The sequence below is a fragment of the Balaenoptera borealis genome (assembly GCF_965194805.1).
Source record: "Balaenoptera borealis genome assembly, chromosome: 3".
Taxonomy (NCBI): Eukaryota; Metazoa; Chordata; class Mammalia; order Artiodactyla; family Balaenopteridae; genus Balaenoptera; species Balaenoptera borealis.
In genome coordinates this window covers 119,396,544-119,416,499 of record NC_138866.1, presented here as the reverse complement: position 1 = coordinate 119,416,499, position 19,956 = coordinate 119,396,544, and the positions used below count along the sequence as shown (strand labels likewise).

At 45.1% G+C, this 19,956-nt stretch overlaps 1 protein-coding gene and 1 pseudogene across 2 annotated transcripts in view; both read right to left on the bottom strand.

Moving 5' to 3' along the window:
* Window positions 1-6,129: 6,129 nt before the first annotated feature.
* Window positions 6,130-13,235, bottom strand: LOC309625873 (annotated as a pseudogene). The gene is made up of 3 exons: window positions 13,175-13,235; window positions 11,610-11,664; window positions 6,130-8,780 (listed from the first exon to the last, which is right to left on the bottom strand). The product of its transcript is annotated as an uncharacterized misc_RNA (transcript).
* Window positions 9,499-19,956, bottom strand: part of THSD4 (thrombospondin type 1 domain containing 4) — a 572,383-nt gene continuing 561,925 nt past the window's right edge. The window contains exons 17-18 of the mRNA XM_082383565.1: window positions 15,985-16,129; window positions 9,499-15,511 (exon numbers count right to left, since the gene is read on the bottom strand). Of these exons, the coding sequence (XP_082239691.1) occupies window positions 15,369-15,511; window positions 15,985-16,129 (288 nt within the window). The 3' untranslated portion in view covers window positions 9,499-15,368. The remainder of the gene's footprint in view (window positions 15,512-15,984; window positions 16,130-19,956) is intronic.

Here is a 19,956-nt window from a genome sequence, read left to right as displayed (position 1 = left end):
GAGACTCCCGAATAAGACATTGAAATTTAAAATAAGTATTCTGGAATTCTGAAATTATTTTGAAAATAAAATGTTTACAAATACACACATTTATAATACATTAAGTAATTGTTTTTAATTTGGTTTGTTCTGACAATGGTATTGTGGTTATGTTTAATAAAAGACAATCTTTGTAACTGTTAGAGTCATATGCTGAGGCATTTACCAAAGAAGTGATTCAATGTCTTGGATTTGCTTTTTAAAGTTTTCGGCAAAAAAAAAAAAAAAAAAAAAAAGTAAACAAATGGATATAACTGAGAACAACTAAGGTTGGTGGTTGTTTTTGTGGGAGATGGGTAAGAGGGTTTCACTGAACGATTATCTCTACAATTTTGTTTATGATTGAAATTTTATTAAATAAAAGGTTAATTTAAAAATATATACTCATACAAGCAGACAACGTGAAAAATGAAACAGAAAAATGTCAGTGACTTTGGACATACTCTCAAGTCAGTCTTTCTTGTTTTTCCCTTTGTTTGCAGCCCTCCCTCAATCTGCCTTCACTGAGAATTTTTAGTTTGCTACGTAATTTTTGAGGAGCTTAGGGGAAAGGGGTAATGCAGCGGAGAGGAAAATTCCAGGGGCTGGCTTTAGATTGGGTTGGCTGTTATGTGCACCAGCGCCCCCTCCTGGAAGGAGAGAAAGGCAGAGCGCTGGGGCTGAGGCACCCTGCAACTTTCTCTCTGAATAAGAGTGCCTGGCTTGCTTTCTTCTCTATCTCTTTTTTATGGTGTTATCTTGAGGATTTATTTATCTATTTATTTATTTGTTATTAAAATTTTTTCCAGCTTCACTGAGATGTGGTCGACGTATGATGTTGTGCAAGTTTATGGGGTACAATATGTTGATTTGATACACTTATATATCCCAATATGATTAGCTGACACATCCACCATGTCACATAATCACCATTTCTTTTCTGTGGTGAGAACATTTAAGATCACAACATATAAATATATACTACAGTGTTATTAACTATAGTCACCAGGCCATAACACTAGATCCCCAGGACTTATTCATCATATAGCTGGAAGTTTGTGCCCTTTGACTAACATCTCCCCTTTTCCTCCACCCCCAAGCCCCTGGAAACCACCATTTTAGTCTCTGTTTCTACAAGTTTGGCTTTTTTTAGATTCCACGTATAAGTGATATCCGGCAGTATCTTTCTTTGATTTCTCTCAATTGGGATACCCACTGTTGGCTTACCAACAGGATTGCCCCAGGATCCTTCTCCTCTAGCCAAGTCTTCCTCACACCACAAGACTAGGTCCCAATGTCTCCCCTCAGGTCAGAACGCTATCATTTCTCCCCACATCCCAGTTATGATCAGAAGCTTTTTTTTTTTTTAATTTATTTATTTGTTTTATATTTTATATTTGGCTGTGCTGGGTCTTCATTGCTGCATGCGAGCTTTCTCTAGTTGCAGTGAGCGGGGGCTATTCTTTGTTGTGGTGTGCGGGCTTCTTATTGCAGTGGCTTCTCTTGTTGCAGAGCACAGGCTCTAGGCACGAGGGCTTCAGTAGTTGTGGCACACAGGCTCAGTAGTTGCAGCTTGCGCGCTCTAGAGTGCAGTCTCTATAGTTGTGGCGCACAGGCTTAGTTACTCTGCGGCATGTGGGATCTTCCCGGACCAGGGCTTGAACTCGTATCCCCTGCATTGGCAGGCAGATTCTTAACCACTGTGCCGCCAGGGAAGTCCCCAGAAGCTATCTTATTCACCTCTTTGTTTCATTGTCATTGCCCGTCTCCAACTACAACCAGGAGATGGCTGAGATCGGAAATCTCCATCTCGTTGAAAGGCTTGACACAGAGAAGGAGCCTGATAATTATTCATTGAATGACTGACTGAATGGGTAAATGAAAGCTTCCCCTCGTTCCCCAGCAGAGTTTGCGGCTCTTTCCTCTCGCCCTGCCCTCTGCTCTTGCCTCCAATAGAATCATCTCACTGCCTCCGACTGCTCTGCTCACGTGCCAGAGCCTGGCCCAGGGCCTGGTGTAGAGCAAGCCCACATGCATTCCTGCTGCCCTCCCACCCACGGCCAGTGTTGCCACTGATTCTGTCATAGGAGGTTTAAGCCATTTACTTGCAGTTGAAAACAAGTCAACCTAGAGATTCTCTGGGGAGAAATAAAAATGAAGAGTTGCGGATAATCGTGATAGAAAGAGAATGTGCTTTAATAAAAGGGTTTTATCTGGCCAGAGTAGAAAACTGTTCAAATAATAAACTACCTCAGGATGGAATGATATCTTCCTAGGGATCTTTCCCAGGTTTCTACAGTAATGTTTCCGCATTGATTTACCAGGGGAGCAGCCCCTGATATAAGAAAATGGTTTTCAAGGTTTGCTGAGGAAAGGGGCTGGCAAGGGTAGCCCATCTACACTTCAACCAGAACACCTCTGTGTTTGTCTGTTTTATAATTGGTAGGATTTTGTTTGAAGAAAGATTTCCTCTTCCAAAAAAGTGACAAGAGGATTGCAGGAGTATCAGGTAAGGTACTTAATAGCTGTGTGACCTTGGCTGAGCCTCATAACCTCTCTGGGCTGTTACAGTAAAGAAATAATGGAGCCAATAAACCCTACCTGTGTGAAGGCAGGGGACTGAATTAGAAGACCTCTGAAGTTCTCTCCCAGATCTAAGATCCATGGTTGTACCAAGCCACAAAATTAGAGGGAGCTTAATCTACTCTCAATACCCAGAATGGCCACAAGATAGAGATGTTACTCCATGAGCAAAGCTTTGTCTACTCCAGGGACTGTTTCACTCCCCAAATTCTAGCACGAGAGATTTGCGAATTTCTCCTTAGAAATTATAGAAAAGGGAAAAAAGTCCATTAGTACTTGCAGATTCAAGCAGAAGATTTAAACTATTTTAGTGACGAATCCTGGCAACGTTACCCAGTGTTTAACTCATAGCTTTGTTTTCCTACCAAAACATTAAAGAGTATCTCTCTTTGGAGTCTCCCTCCTCCCATGACAAGAGTCTCTGCAAGGTTTTGTTCTGAGATATTGGAGCTTCTGACATATCATAAATATCCAGGAAATGGGTGCTGAATGGAATGGATGTTGAATTTGTTGAATTGCATCAGTGAATGCCAGCTTGGCATTAAAAGGTATGTTCTTCTATGAGGAGGCTTTCCTATTCCCGTAAGAACTGTTGACATGATTTGTCAAAATGGGTAGAGCTGTCTCTAGTTTTTGGTTAGAATTCAGCTTTTCTGTATTTTAGAGGTGATGCCTCAAGCCCCAGATTACCAGAGTTTGGGGAGCATTGAGCTGGAAGGACATTTACTGAATTAAGACTTAGGAATCTTTGTCGCATTATACTTTATGGGTAGGAAAAGAAAGTATGAAAGCAACGGGTTTAGGCAAACACACGTGGTCCCAGAGGACGTCTCACTCAGCAGACATTTGGCACGGAGGCGGGATGGAGCAAAAGAGACTGGGATGTTGACTTCTTGCTGCCGGGAGAGCAGGGAAGATGGAAAGGTGGTGGGAGGAGGTTGCCCAGAAGATGATGACTGAGATCACCTGGGAGAGAGCCTGAGTGATGATAAAGGGTGGGTGCCCTGAGCCTGGGAGCTGGAGAACTTTCTGGACCCAGACCTGCCTGTTGTTTCCCCCAGAGTGTGGTCACCACCAGCATAAATGAACGGAATGTTCCTGAATCCTTGCTGGACCAATCTGTCAGGGCCTGCTTGTACAGGAGCCCTGGTGACCTGGGGACCTTCATGAATAGGCTGGGGCAGGTAATGACACCTTGATTGCTCTCCCAGGCCCTTCCTGCAGCCAGCCCTTCCTGAGTAGGTGATCAGTGGATCAGCGTCGGAACAGCTGTTTTCAATTGTCTGATGCTTCAAGGGACTGGTTATTCCAGGGTTGCTCATGCCTGACTAACGTTCAGACAGCTTGTAAAGGAAAATAATTGTTTCACTCACCTGGGATGTTGAATTAAATAATGCTTAATTACAATGTTACAAAAATGAATCTAAGTAGAGGGATTGTAACTCTTACAGAACTACATAATCAAAATGAAATTGCTAATTAAGTAAAAACACTATTTCAGAACAAACAGAATTAAAGGCAACATCACTGACAAGTAACTCGCCACTCTTGTCTACCCACCCTACTGTGGATCCTTGCTTCAAACAGCAAGTCTGTGACATAATTTGGCCTTTGCTTGGCATGAATGATCCTTTTACTGCTAAATTCAACTCCATTCTTCACGTATTAGCTCGCCCTTGACAATTAATATAACACTACCTGGTTCCAGGGCTGGAAACAAAGGCCTTGTTGGGCCGTAAGGTGGTCAACTAGACGTGGTGTATAGTTTCATGCCTATATATAGATATATATATATAGATAGATATATATATATATATTTTTTTTTTTTGGCTGTGTTGGGTCTTTTTTGCTGCGCGCGGGCCTTCTGTAGTTGTGGCGAGCGGGGGCTACTCTTCGCTGCAGTGCGCGGGCTTCTCGTTGCAGTGGCTTCTCTTGTTGTGGAGCACGGGCTCTAGGTGCACAGGCTCAGTAGTTGTGGCTCACGGGCTTAGTGGCTCTGCGGCACGTGGGATCTTCCCGGACCAGGGCTCGAACCCGTGTCCCCTGCATTGGCAGATGGATTCTTAACCACTGCGCCACCACGGAAGCCCCGTGCCTATATTTTTTTTAATGCACAATTATTTTAATTGCAGTGCTATTTATAATTTTTAAAAGGTGAAGATAAAGCAAAATTTCTAAGCATAGGTGAATGTTCAATCTCATTACAGTCACACAGTTCTTACAATGACATGTTCATGCCAATTTAAAAAAGATTATTATTAACATGAAAACACAAAATGAAAAAAATTATTATTGAAGACACTCTGGGAAAACACTGTTTTATTAAATTCTCTCCTTAGGATGAATTCCCAGGCATGGAATTATTAAGTGAAAGCTGAAGAGCTTTATGGCTCTTGTTACATTGTACTGAGTGGAGTTTCATAAATCAACATTTTCATTGAGATGGTATTTCTCAGCTTGCCTCCAAGGTTCATGGTTTAACCCAGGAAAATACGTGTCTGGGGCACAGCTCCTGCAAGGGCAGAAATGGCAGCTCAAGTCCGGCTGCTGGCCTTACTCGAATCCTGTCACCCCTCTGCCCAGATCCCTGGCTGGCCTCTCCTCTGTCTCACGGTGAAACCACAGCCTGTCCCTGGCTCCCAGGGTCTGACCTCATCTCCTCCCGCGCTGCCCGCTCCCCCAGTTCCTGAACACCCTGTGTGCGCCATGGGGGCTCAACTCTGGCGTGCTCCTCGGCCGGGCACCGTTACCCAGCTATCCACGTGGCCGGCTCCTCCCGCGCCCCAACCATCCTATTTAAAGTCGCACCCCCTGCCCGTCTCCACCGCTGCCCCTCCACCTTCTCAGCTCGGCTGTTTGCCCTAACGCACACCACCGCCTGACGTGCCGGGCACACGCGACTTGTCTACATCTTTGTTTAGAACGTAAGCTCCGAGGGCAGTGTTCCTGGCGCGCTGCTGCGTATTCAGTGCTAGCAGAGCATCGGGCACAGGAGCGAGGGCGTGCATGGTGGTCACAACCGGGGAGGCTCAAAGCCTGGGGATGCGCAGTGAATGCCGAGCGAGAGTGCCTGGGATCTGAGGAGACAGAGCTCAGAGGGCAGGAGCAGGCGGCCGGATCCGCGTATTTCCCTTCCCTGTGATCGGCTTTGACCCGTAGAGCGAGGCAGAGGCTGATACTGGTATCAAGTTCAAGCACATTTGATCCTTCTGGTCCCCCTGCTCTTGTTCCCCCTCCCACCTGGCCAGCCTCCAAACAGGGTTGACTCTGGGCTCTGAAGAACACATTTTTGGAATCCACATATGAAAACAGGACAGAGAAGTAGAGGCGTCTCCTTGAAGCATTTTCTCTGGAGGCAGTGGTGTGTGTGTGTCTGTGTGTCTGCGTGTGTGTGTGTGTGTGTCTGTATGTGTCTGTGTGTGTCTCTGTGTGTGTCTGTGTCTCTGTGTTTATGTGTCTGTGTGTGTGTCTGTGTGTCTGTCGTTGTGTGTCTCTGTGTGTCTGTGTGTGTCTTTGTGTGTCTGTGTGTGTCTGTGTGTGTGTCTGTATGTCTCTGTGTGTGTCTCTGTGCGTCTGTATGTGTCTGTGTGTGTGTGTCTGTGTGTGTACATATCATAGAAGTGTGCTGCCCACTGTTGTTGGGCACTCCACCTCGAGCATGAGAATCTTTGTGAAGCCACAATAATCAACAACAACATCTGCTGTAATGTGTATTACTTGCTCAGGGAGTAAGTTCTGGGTTAGGTTAGTTTTCAAGGGAGTTTTTGTCTTGCACATGGGTTTATGCAGTTCTTGTGGCGAGGCAGTGCCACGCAGAGGAACAAGCACACACTATGAGACTAGACAGATATGTGTTCGACTTCCTCAGCCACTTAGGACCTGTGTGATCAAAAAATTTCCTCATCTGGCTGAGACCTGGTTTTCCTAGCTATATTCTCCTTGCATCTCAATTTATTTATCCATAAAATGGCCACAAAATGAAGTGTTTGCTTCGAAAGTGTTATCTTGAAGATTAAATGATGTAAAAGGACCTAGAGGACACCTGGCACATAGTAGGTGCTCAATAAGTTAGGGTTTCCCAGCCTCAGTGACGATAAGCATCATCTGGGACTGGCTCTGGCTGCTGCCAAAAACATCAGTTTCCCTTCCCCTGTCCTCTTTTTGTACTTTATTCCCTCCAACTTTTTATTTTAGAAAATCTCAAACTTCAGAGAAGAATAATATAATGAACACTACACACCCTTCACTAATATTCAGCAAAGTGCATTTTACCTTATTTGCACGTATTCTTTCTCTCTCTCCACATGTGCACACACGAACAATTTTACTGACGACCCGCGTGAAAGTAAATTGCAGACCTTGTGATCTTCATCCCTAGGACTGCCACAGTGTGTACTCCTGCCCGACCAAACATCACCTTCACATCCAAGAAGTTTTACATGGATTCAGTTGTGTCATCTTAAGTACAGGCCACGTTCAAATTTTCCCTCTGCCCAAATGTTCCTGGTCACTCTTATTTATTTACTCATTTATTTATTTTAATTAAAAAAAATTTTTTTAACATAGGTCCTTATTGGTTATCCATTTTAAACATAGCAGTGTGTACATGTCAATCCCAAACTCCCAATCTATCCCTCCCCCCACACTTCCCCCCTGGTGACCATAAATTCATTCTCTAAGTCTCTGTTTCTGTTCTGTAAATAAGTTCATTTGTATCATTTTTTTTTTAAGATTCTGCATATAAGCGATATCATTGATCACTCTTTTTTTGAGGGTCACTGTCGCTGAGTCTATTACGGGAACGTGTTATTTGGAACCAAGTCTGAGTCACGGGCCCTTCTCTTTCTGATCTGCTGGAGGTAGATCTTGTTGTCTGTCCCTAGAGATGCCTGGAGATGGCTGAAGACAGTTACCCCTCCAGATCCTCCCTCCCCCATCCCGGTCACCATCCTGATCCTCTGGGCTCTTTCCTGGTGGCCAATTGACTAAATACGACGTGTCATTCCCAGAACTGGAGACCGAGGGGTCCAGCTTGGGTCTGACCCCTGAACAGGGACTTGTGGCCTCCCTCTCAGGGGCAGCTGTACATCTTCAAATGCAGCCTCCGCTCACACTGTCATACTGAGCATGGGTAAACTAAGCAGTACTGCACTTTCTCATCAACAGCCAAGCACCCCATCCAGTCCTTGGGCAATTAATGTCATTGATTAGAATCAATGTGGAGAGAGAGACTGGAGCTAATATATGCTGAGACCATGTGACACGCCAGGCCCTGGGGAGATGGACATGGGAAAGACACAGGCCGGCCTCTAGGGGAAGCCGACAGTAGAATCCTAGTGCCACCAAGTGTTAGCTGGACACGAAACCTCTCTGAGTCTCAACGTTCTCATTTCTAGAAGAGGACAACATTCCAACTCCCTAGGTCTGCTGTGAAGATTTAATAAGACACCATGTGTGAAGGTACTCAGTACAGTGTCTGGCACATAGTAGACTTCTGATTTGGGTGTTGAAGAATAAATGGAATTTGGGGGTAACGAAAATGTTCTGGCAATGGTTGCACAACACTCTGTACTAAATACCACTGAATTTCACACTTTTTTTTATGAATTAAAAAGTTTATGAGCCATAGAAAAAAAATTGATTCCTTAAAATCAATTCTCATTAAGTTCCCTGTAAAACAGTTAGCTTACAGAAACTTTCTTTCTCATGAACAGAAAATCACCATGCTTTTGGTCCAAGATATGTTGGGGTTTTTTCCTTTCTTCTTCAGATGACAGATAGATGGATGTAGCTGAATCAGTGAACGAGTGTACTTGCCCCAAACGTGCAACATGAATACAGAAGCGACGAACAGAAGACCCATAACCAATACCGGAACAGGGCCAACTTTGAGCCCCGGTGAATACTCTGTTTAGAATCGCCACATCCCCCCAGGGCCGGCTGAGGTCGTGCGGCCTGCGCTCCCCGTTCCGCAGCTGGCGTACTTCCTCTGCCAGACCGTGGATCTCGCCGCCCTGGCGGCGGCCACTGCTTTGCTGGGAGAGCGCCCTGAGGAGCCCACGTTAGTGCCACTGGGGGTCGGACCGGGCACGCAGAAGACAGGAGGGCGGCAGGAAGCTGAAGTGGACGGCGGGGAAGCGGTGCAGCCCGGCGGCCGGAGAGACTGATGCAGGTTCACACTTTAAAATGATTAAAACAGTGAATTTTGTGAAGTGAATTTTACCGCAATAAAAAAGAGAGAGTAAATGAAGATTTTCCAGGCAGAAAAGGTGGATGGGAGGGATGGGAAGGATATTTGAGGCACAATAATAATTTTCTGAGAGTTACTGGTGCTGCTGTTTGTAGGGCACCCAGCGTCAAGGGCAGAGCCTGTAGGCACTCCACTAGAGACTCTCTCGTCCAGGGTGACTGTCAATGGGCTTTATGACCTAAGTCATATTTCACGTTATTAGGCATCAAGATAACCCGAAAGGTTTTGTCGAACACTCTGCTAAGCTCAAGCCCAAGGTAAAGTCAGCCCGACGAGAGTTGGAAGAAGTTGTATTCAAGTTGAGAGATGGAGCCGCACGAATCAGCGCAGTGGGTCCCAACACTTTCTGCCTCCTGGGGGAGGTTTAAAGAAATACCTGTAAAAGTGCAATCCTGTAAAACAAACCAAACCAAACATGAAATCCTGTAGAAGTGCACATGCCTGAATATTTTCTCTTAAGCTCCTCAGCCAAGGTTGAGGACCCGTGTCCCTCCCTGTCCTCTTAGGGGTCCAGGCACCCCCAGAGCCAGAGTCCCACAGACCAACCGACCTCTAAAGGGCTCGGCTCTTCTTTTTAGAGGGCTGTGCGAAGCGACGTGAGTAGAAATGGAATAAGGCCCGAGAAAGCACAGACGTGTTAACAAAGCTGACTTTTTAAAACCAGTTTATTGTATTTTTACAATAATAAAAATAAATTAGTCATACACAAAAATAGTTGTCATTTTTGCTGAAGAGAAAACAGATTATTTACTCATATAATTCACCTCCGCCTCTTTAAGCAATAATTGACACCGTTCGGGTGACTTGGGGTGGATGGGGTATTCTGTGGGTTCTTTGCTCCTGGCTGTGCAGTTGAAAACCCAGAGCTCCCACTCAGCAGTGTCCAGCGGGGGCCCTGGAGGCGTGGTCAGAGCAGTGAATGCATCACCTCCCTTACAGCCCTCCCTGCCCTTGCCAGGGGACCCTGCCTCTGTCACAGCTGTAAGCCAGCCTCCCGAACAATTTCCTGCTGGTGATTCTAAGGAATGAGGCAAGACAAAGAGAAGAGATGAAGAAGACCCTCCTAATTCCTTCTTCAAATGTTTGAGGATGAGGAGATGGCAGATTACATGAGCAAATATGATATTCAAGGTGGAAAGGTGGCAATCCAGAGAGACCTGTTTCAGGTATAATCCGAGGGTAAAAACCCCTGAATGAGTCGAAAAGCAGAGTAATTTATAGTCAATCTTAAAACCCAGGAATTTGGCTAATCAGTATACTAAATTGTAACTATGGACTTGGAATAAGACATCACGTGCAGCAACTTTCCGGGAAGCTGGGTTAGTAGGATCAAATAATTTTACACAAATGTGGATCGAATATGTAAATAAATACCTATTAGGTCCCTTTAAAATTAACATATTCTAAATAATAGAACTATTTTGGTGTAGTGACTCATTCTGCCCAGTAGAGTTCAGAATACACATTTCCTATAAACATCTTGTATTTACAAAGGACAAAATAATAAGTTATAACAAAGTATATCCTTCTGTCAAACTGAATGGTGGGGATCTGGGGGTCAAGGCAGGTGGAAATTATGTAACAGAATGGCTTTCCTCTCACTGAGGCAAGGGGCTCAACGTCTGGAAGATACTAAGAAAGCTGGCTAGAGAATCCCACCCTGTGGGGGTCAATTTTCCTCAGCATGATGGCAGTCTCCCACTGTTACCCACTGAATAGAAAGAACCAGGAGTGTGGTTGAGAGGGGAGAGAATGACGTAGCTCCAGCAAAGGCACAAGAAAGCAAAGTGAGTTGAGAAAGTGAGATGGTATTCAAAGGGTGCTAGTCTAGCCGAGGTTCTGCCCCCATCAAGGTGTGTGACCCTGGGCAGGGAACTAGCCATCGGGACAATTGGTTTCTCATCTATGAAGCAGGACCAGACAGGGCAGCTCTGACCAACTGGCTAGTGGTTCTCCGAGGTATGAGGCCACATTCAGCCCTGGAGTGGGGTGCAACACTGGGTTCAAAACGGTAGAAATGGGAAGTACATGTGCCGTGTACTTGCCATCCCAAACCAGGTGAATCACTTGAAGCTGTGCTACTTACAGAGTCACCAAAGCCCAGATTGGAGAGAATCTTAAAAGTCCTGTTGCCCCAGCTGGGTGCTCGAATCCCCCCTTCAGCACCCATGACAAATGGCCGTTAAGCCTCTGCTGAGACCTCCAGGGACGGGTCAGTCACCACCAACCACAGAGCGCTCTACCTTCTGAAGGCTCTCACTTGTAGAAAGGTGGTTCTTCTGCAAGAAGTAAAATGTGTCTCCCTGCAGCTTTTACCTTCTGGTCCTAGGATGGCTCTCCTCCGGGCTAAACATTCTCATGAAGTCCTTTCCACTGCTTCTCAGAGTCTGCGCCCCTCATCAGGATTGGGCGTGCTCATCTGAATGTTATACGTTACCAATATTCTTTTTAAAGTTTCCAATAATCACAAATACGGTTCACCAACGTTTTCTCCTTATGTAGCCTAAATGTCGTGTGTGGTGTGTGTGTGTGTGTGTGTGTGTGTGTGTGTTTGGGGGTAGTTCCATCCCACTTTCTTGACTCACATTGAGCTTCATCCACTGAAACTCTTGCATCTCCCCCACCTTGTACTTGTATAGTATTTTTTAAAATCCAAAGATGGGACTTTATGTTTCTTCCTGGTGAATTTTGAAGACCCCAGGTTTCGTTCTAGTCTCCCAGACATTTTTGGTACTAGAACATGTCATTCAAGCGTTACCTCTCCAGCTTTTTGGCATCCACCAATTTCATCAGGAAGGTGTCTAATTTCCCATCTAAGCCACGTAAAAAGTGTTTCATATGGCAGGATCAAATGTTGGCCTCCACCTGCCAGGCTGACAGAGGTTCCTTCAGGTTTGACTATTCAGCCTGTTTCAAGGGAAGTCATGTTTCTTTTTACCACTTATATTTGTGTCTTTGACATTAGAAAGCAGATATTCAAATTCTAAAGTGGCTGTATTAAAGAAAAAGAGAGCCACTGGTTTAGTAAGTTACTAGCAACATCTGGGTTTCTCTCCCTGCCACACAGCTTGACAAAAAGAAATGAAGCCAGTGTCCCTCATTTTCATCCCTCTGGAAGGTCATTCTTTTTAAAGGAAAGAGTGTTGAATGCTAAACACTTTGAGGGTGAGTAAGTGATACACACCCCAAGAGCCCTGGGCCACAGAAGTAAGGCAACGGGACAGATGGGGACAGTTCTGAGTGCTTCTGTCACACTGCAGCTCCTCTAGGGCGGGGACTGGCCCTGTTCATCTGGCTTCCCCACCAGCTCCCAAGCAGGGGGCACTGTACACGCCTTTAATGAACTGTACTGACGCCATCTAGTGGCCGGGTTTACAAGCTTTTTTTTTTTTTTTTTTTTTTAAATGCCCTATTTCTTATGCTGCTCCTTTTCTAAGGGGAGAAAGGCGAGTCCACATGAGGATGGGAAGGATGGGCTGCACTGACTGGTCTTTGCCTAGGCTGCAAGGAGCACACTTTCCGTTTCTAATAAGTGATAGTAAAAAAAGCAAACTATTTCTGTTTGCAGTTTTGTTGATTTTTTTTGTGAGAAAAACACAGAACAGCTTTAATTTATCTAATTTCAAAATTCAGAGCAGGGACTGACGCAATCTGGTACACAGGAAAAAAAAGCTGTATTAAAATGTAAATTTCAGTTCTGCATCATGGCCAGTTAAGGGACGAGGCAGAGGACTGAGAAGGAGATGGTGGGTCACGGGAAGGAGAGGGTGAGATAAAGGGGACAAGAAAATGAGAAAGAGGCATCTCTGGAGGGGGAAAGGAACATTGTCACTGCAAATACTAAAGGACATTTTCATGTGTGTTGTGCTAAGAACAAAGGCATTTAGACGTTGATATAAGAAACAAGGAGATTAGTAAAAATTGGATTTCCAAGTCAAGCTGATAAAACCCCTCATCTAGCAATCTATAAGCTTTCCAGACGTAAATGAATTCCAAGATTAACTCAACTATTTGTTGCAAGAGAAAAATGACCCCTAGTTTCAGTACTTCTTTCCCCTGAAGACATGGGGTTGATTTATTTGCTCCTACCCAATTCCACAACTGGCAGGATGGCCGTTCTCATGAGAGGACCACTGTCCCTTTAAAGAACTTTTAGGTAACGTTTAGGAGCCACAGGACACTGCTGGATGTCAAAGAGACAAAGCCGTCACTGCCCCAGCCCAGTCGTGAGAATCCTGAGTTGGAAAGACCCAGGATGCTCACCTCCCACTTGGTGGAGAAATCCCTTTTAGGCTGGAGAGCTCACTCATTAGGACACCATACCTCTGTTAGAAGGTTTTCCCGCAATCTGAGCTGAAATCAGCCTTTCTGCTCTTCCACCCATTGATCTTGCTCTGTCCCCCAGCAGGTAAAGAAAGCTTCCTCCAAAGAATCCTTCAAATGACTGGCTTGTACAGCAACATCTGAGAGCAGTTGCATAAAGGAAACCCTCCCTTGGGACAAGAAGCAAAGGCAAGTGGCGAGAGGGAAAGAGTGGGTGCTGGTTGGAAACCAGCCATATGCTTGGCCTCTCTGGTCTGTTTTTGCTTGGTGGGCACAGGAATCTGGGCCTCTGTCCTGCTGCTTATTGCATGAGTTATGTAAGGATCAGGAGAGATAGGGTGCTTTCTGAAAGCTCAAGGGTAGTGGGAACCTAACGGAGTGTGTAAGACTGAGCTGGTGATACTGCTTCCAAAAGCTGCAAATCATCATCAAAGTAGGGGATTTTGGGGTTAAAGGGCTCACGGGAGAAACTCAGTTGCTATGAATTTCAACGCAAATGCTTGCTTTGAAAGGGAAATACGCCCAGGACCATAGTACTAAATAAGATAAATTTTCTATACGCTTCCAATTTGTTCAGCCTGATTATTTTTCTTAGTGGGTGTAAGAATATATATATATACGTCCCCCCTTCTTTATCCTCACTGATTTTTCAGATAGCTCATCTTTCATATGCACTGCATTCCCCTTCCAGCCAGAGGCCTCGGGAACTACAGAGTTATGAGAAGTGAATCAGGGAAGACCCTGCCGCTGCGGCCATCGTGGAGGAGTTCACAGCCCCTTTTCCCAGGCTGGCTGCATTAATATAGATCTTAGTGCGCACATCTGGGAAGGGGGATATAGGTTGTGAGTCATGGGGGAAGGGAGGGATGCAAAGTCACAGAGAGACATCTGCAAATCAAACCAGAAAGACCCAAGGGAGACTCTTTCTAATATAAACATAGGGCTTTTGCTGGGATAGGTTGGTTAGACTTTGCACTGGGCGATGTGTGGGGAAGAACCCAGGAGAGATGTCTGAGGAAGGCGCGAGAGCCCAGGGGACAGAGCTGTGTGCTCTGGAAATCTGCTCTGGGAGACAAAAGGCCAAAGGGTCCACGATGTAGGATTCCATGGGCGGCATGTACCACTGGGGAGAGGAATCAGAATTTCAGGCAATCACCTTGCTACCCCAATGGCTTTCTTACCTCATGGCATAGTTCCATTAAGGATGGGGTTTAAGAAACTGTGCAGAGTCCTGTCACCAGGACCTGTGACTCTGTGGGGCAAGGGAAAAACGAAACAGACTCCTGAAACAACTGAGTGCAGGAGATAAAGGCTTGACTTTTGGCCCGAGGAAAGAATTCAAAGGTCTGGGCTTTGTTTGCTGAATGGGAAACTTTTCAGCCTCTAGGTTTGAAATGAAGCCACATCCTGCAGACCTAAGCCTTCTGGACAGGCCTCGGGGTGAGGGCTTTGTGGTCAGACGACTGGGGTCAGGACTCAGCTCTGTCACTGAATGGGTCAATTACCTGATAACGTGGCAGGTAGGTTACCTAAGTTTAGTCTCAGTTTCCTTGTCAGTAAAATGGGGACAACGATTCATTCCCTGACTCCCATTCTGGGGCGCTGTGCTCACAGCCGCTAATGAGCTAATATCTCTGAATACACCTGCAAAACAATAAAGCTCTAAACTGGCATGAGATACTTGTGTCACAAGGCTGGAAAAGAGCCTAATGTCTTTGAGAGTAAAAAAGTAGGCACAGCCGGGCTGAGGTAACAGAGGGATGCAGGCATCCTAGCAAGGCTTGGGGGGGGGGCTCTGGGGTGGGGGGACTGTCTCCTCTGATTCTCCAAGGGGCGGCGCTGGTATTAGAAAGGCCAGCAGCACTGGGGCTAGGCAGTGCCCAGACAGGGCCTGACTGCTGACTTAGAAAGTGCCAGGATGGGAGGCGGCCGAGAGCTGCAGGCAGTCCCCACCGCTCGGTCTGCAGAGAGCGCAGGCGCCAGGTTTCTGAAGGAGGGGTCGGCAGTTCACGGTGATGTTCAAAGGACACCCGTGGTCTCGCTCCTGGGCACCGCGTGTACACGTTATGAAGGCGGGGTGCTGACTAAGCTGGCTGGCAGCTCCACAGGCCAGGGAGCCCCCAGGAAGGGCAGCAGTCAGCCAGCCCCACTGCTCACAGACTCCCTGACCTGCCCACGGCTGCGCAGCGGGGTGTTATCTGCTCCCCAGGAAGCCCGAGTGCCTGTTGGCCACGCGCGTGCAGGAGACGCAGCAGGCGGTCTTGTAGTAGTTGTAGACGCAGAGCCTGGCCTGGACCACCACGTTGCAGTTGTAGTATCTGTCCTTGCAGTTTTCGTCTGTAGCAGAGGAGAGGAGAAAAGACTCTCTGAGCACGAGGGGCAGCCTGGACTCAGGGAAGGAGAAAGGGCGGTGGGTGTGGCTCTTCACCCCGGTCCTGCTGTTTATTATTGATGGGAGGTGTGAGTGTGGGCTCAAAGCTTATATTTTTTTCTTCTTCTTTAAGCATGCAGTCGAAATCTATCTACTTTGGCCATAAGGATGCTGGAACCAAATCTCCGAGTGCATTGCCATTTTAATCAATTCCCATGTGAGTGTATCTGTTGATGGGTGGCTTGGATTGCCATCTGTGCTATCAACAGGCAGCTTAAACTATGAAACATACACCAAAAGGATGCTGACCCCCTTCAACTCCATGACTAGGCACGAGGTCACAGAGAGAGCTAGATGAACCTGGCAGTTTCATACCAGAGAACAGGACGGAGCTTAAGAAAGATGAATATTTTACTCCAAGATAGGACTCCCTACTTACCAACTTCAGGGACGCAGTCCTGAGGGTTACAAGATTCTTTCTCTTCTGGTTTCAACTGAGGGTCACAGAGATTACTTAGGGTCATCTCATCAGACAGACAGCGCACTTCCCGGACGCGGAAGCCGCCCTGGCAGCTCTTGGAACACTGCCCCGGGGAAAAGGAAGAAAGTTAGATTTCTTGATAGCCCATTAGCTCAGCACACGGGAGAAGACAGATATTGGAAAATTTCAGACATCTACCAAAGGAGACAGACTATTACACTCCCCTGCACCTAACAACCAGCTTCAACACGCATCCACTCATGGCTAGCCACGTCTCGTCTGTGCCCACCCAGGTCCATTATTTTGAAGCAAATCTAGATATCATATCACTTCTTCCATAATATTTCCGTCTGCAGCTCTAAAAAACAAAGACTCTTAAAAAATTACCACGATACCATTATTACACCTAGAAATCAACAATAGTTCCTTATCTTCAAAGATATATTCCAGTGTTCCTAATTCCATTTGCCTTGTGAACCTCAATTTTTTTAATAGAGTTTTTTTTGGGGGGGGGTAATCAGGATCCACATCAGGTCTGTATATTGCAGCTGGTTGACATGCCTTTTACAACTCTTAATCCATGGGTTCCCCTCCCCTGTGTTTCTTCCCCCTTGTACTTTATTTGTTGGAGGAACTGAGTCATTTGTCCTGTAGAGTTTCCCATAGTCAGGATTTTGCTGACTGCATCCCCATGGTACAGTTTGACATGTTCCTCTGTCTTCTGCATTTCCTGTAAATTGGAAGTTGGATCCAGAAGAGGCCTTAACAGGTGCAGGTTTGATTTTTTGTGGTGGGACTACTTCATAGGATGTGTATGGCTGTCTCTCTTTGGAGGGGGTCAGCAGCCACTGTTGAGCAGATCCATTAGCTCATTCGGGGTTGAAAAATGGTGATAATATCCTAACACCTCTTCTTCTTTTATAAGCTGAGAATCTAAAGAATCCCCACCCCTTCCTCACATATATTTACTCTCTGGTTACCCAGTGGTATGGCTTGTTTAGGAGAGACAGGGTAAATGCTGGACTATTTTCTTTTATTTATCAGTTTTCAGAATAATGAGTTGGTTCCCCTAACATCGTCCAATGGTGGAACCTCTAATTAGTTTTTTTTTTATCATTACAAACTTACTATAGATGGATGGATTTAAACATATGTGATATATTTCATTAAATCCATGGTAGCTATTATTTTTACTGATGCTCACTGATGCCCCATCAATGGCTATCAGGAGCCCAAGAGTTGGTTCTTGAGCCCTTTGGACATGAACTCGTCTTTGAGAACCTCCTTGCTATCTGGTATAAAAAAACATCCCGATCTAATTTATACCTATAACAGTCACAGACCTGGAATCAGCCATTTCTCTAAGAATTCTTGGTTCCTTTTAGTGGGGAGTGGTATTTTGAAACCGTATTCTGGCTGATAGGCATGCCGTTTGCTACTGAGTTGGTCATTGTTTCCAGGCTCTTTCAGTGGATAAAACAGGGAAAAAATTTTTTTTAAGATAAATTAATTTGTGAGTTCATACTGATATTTCTAAGTCAAATTCAGGACAACAGGATTTTCACTTAAATCTCTTCTACTTTTGGTCTGTATCTTCTTTCTCCTAAGTTGAGAATCCTATTTCTCAAGGATACTGGGGATAATAGAGCTATACTATCATACTAGCATATTTACTGTTACATATATTATCACAGTACCATAAAGTAGATTATTCATTTACTTTATCACCCATTATACACCCAACCATCTCAGAACACAGGACAACAGCTATCACTACAAATGTGATTATTGCAAACAATACAAACACTTTTCTGCAGTCCTTTTTGTCCTTAGGGATGGACAGTCAAATTACTGTGGTTTACAGCCACATGCAAGAGTGCTGATGCCACCAACTGCATACATATTTAGGTTAATTTGTTTCATTGCATTTTCATTTTTAGGGATTTCTTTTTTAAAAAGAATAATTTTGTTAAAAATTTTTTTTTATTTTTTGGCTGCATTGGGTCTTCGTTGCTGTGCGTGGGCTTTCTTTAGTTGTGGCGAGCAGGGGCTACTCTTCGTTGCAGCACCCGGGCTTCTCATTGCGGTGGCTTCTCTTGCTGCGGAGCACGGGCTCTAGGCGCGTGGGCTTCAGTAGTTGTGGCACACGGGCTCAGTAGTTGTGGCACGCGGGCTCTAGAGCGCAGGCTCAGTAGTTATGGCGCATGGGCTTAGTTGCTCTGTGGCATGTGGCATCCTCCCGGACCAGGGCTCGAACCTGTGTCCCCTGCATTGGCAGGCGGATTCTTAACCACTGCACCACCAGGGAAGTCCCTGTTTTATAATTATATAAAATATTTACTTAGTTCCAAACTCAAATTTATAAAACAAGGTAAATTAAAAAATGTCTTGCTTCCATCATCTTTGCTACTCTAGTAACTATATATTTCATATTAGTTTCAGTTCACTTATTTATTTTTAAGTTTACATGCAGAAAAATTCATTTGTTGTGGTGCACAGTTCTGAGTTTTGACAAATTCAGAGAGTCATGTATCTCCCACTGCAAACAAGACAGAACCTTCATCACACACAACAAATCCTCTTGTGTCGTCCCTTTGTTCACCCTGCCCCATCCTCTGGCAATCACTGATCTGGTCTCTGTGCCTATAGTTTTTTCTTTTACAGAATATTATGCAAATGTAATCATACAACATACAGTTTTGGCGGGGGTCTTTCTTTCATTTAGCAAAATGCATCTGAAGTTCCTCCAAGTCGTGGGAGGTATCAGTTCATTCGTTCTTGTTGCTGAGTGGTACCCCATTGTTTGGACGCACTGCATTTTGTTTATCCACTGACCTGCTGAGGGACGTCTGGGTTGTTCCCAGGCAAGGCAGGTGTCTTTGGAGTTGGTGGCCTTTGACGTGGCCTGGTGAGTTTGGCCCTTTCTAGACTCTCTAAGCAGAATGGCAGAAGAAAATAGTGATCTGTTCCTGCTTTCTCAAGGGCCTTGGCCAATATCAAAATAATAAAATGGTATTTCCCAGAAGTTGGCAAAACATCTTTGAAACTCAACACCTCCTTTATTCCCATTTGCATCCGAGGTGTGGTTCACCACATACCCAAATGGCTGTCATACACTGTCTGAAAACAGAATTCTCAGCTTTTATTCACATATTTTATAAGGAAATCCCTTTGATCACCTTTGAATGATTTTGAGGAAGGATCTGGCCTCTACTCTGGACTGACCTACAGCCACTGCTTGACGATCTTCCCTGACAAAAAGCAGAATGAACCCTGGTCCCCTTGTGTCCAAGTCATATGAAATGGTCACTGGGAATGATGACTTGAGGAATTTTTCTGTTTTAGGAAGTTTCTTAACAATAAACTCTTTCACTTGAAAAAAAAAAGAATTTTATCACTGTTTCCATCCCTTTCCATTTCATTCCTTACTAACCTAGTTCTCTATTCACTCTGTCTCTCTGTAGCTCTGTCTTTCTTCATTTACCCTCCTTCCGTACAAAAAGGATTGGAGATGGCTTAAGAAACACATAAGAGGGCCACAAGATAAAAAATAAGTGAGGAAACTGGGGTAAAAAGAAGATAAAAGTAGGAAAGAGAAAGAGAAGCCAGAGAACATTAGCACCTATAAGTCACTTTGTATATTCTGATAAACTCTCTCTTAGAGATGGGCCACAGTTTTGGCTCCGAGTTTCCTAGTAGCCAATTCAAAGAGAAAAACAGGATCAGTCCCATAATCCATATTGTCTATAGGATTTTTAAAAAGTGTACCACACACACACACACACACACACACACACACACAGGTATGGAGGCCTGACAGAAATTCATCCAGTGGGATTTATAATGAGATCACTTCATGATGTTGTATTCTCAACAGTATCCCTGAATCCTTTCAGCCATCAATCCTCTGCAGCAGTATTTCTCAAAATG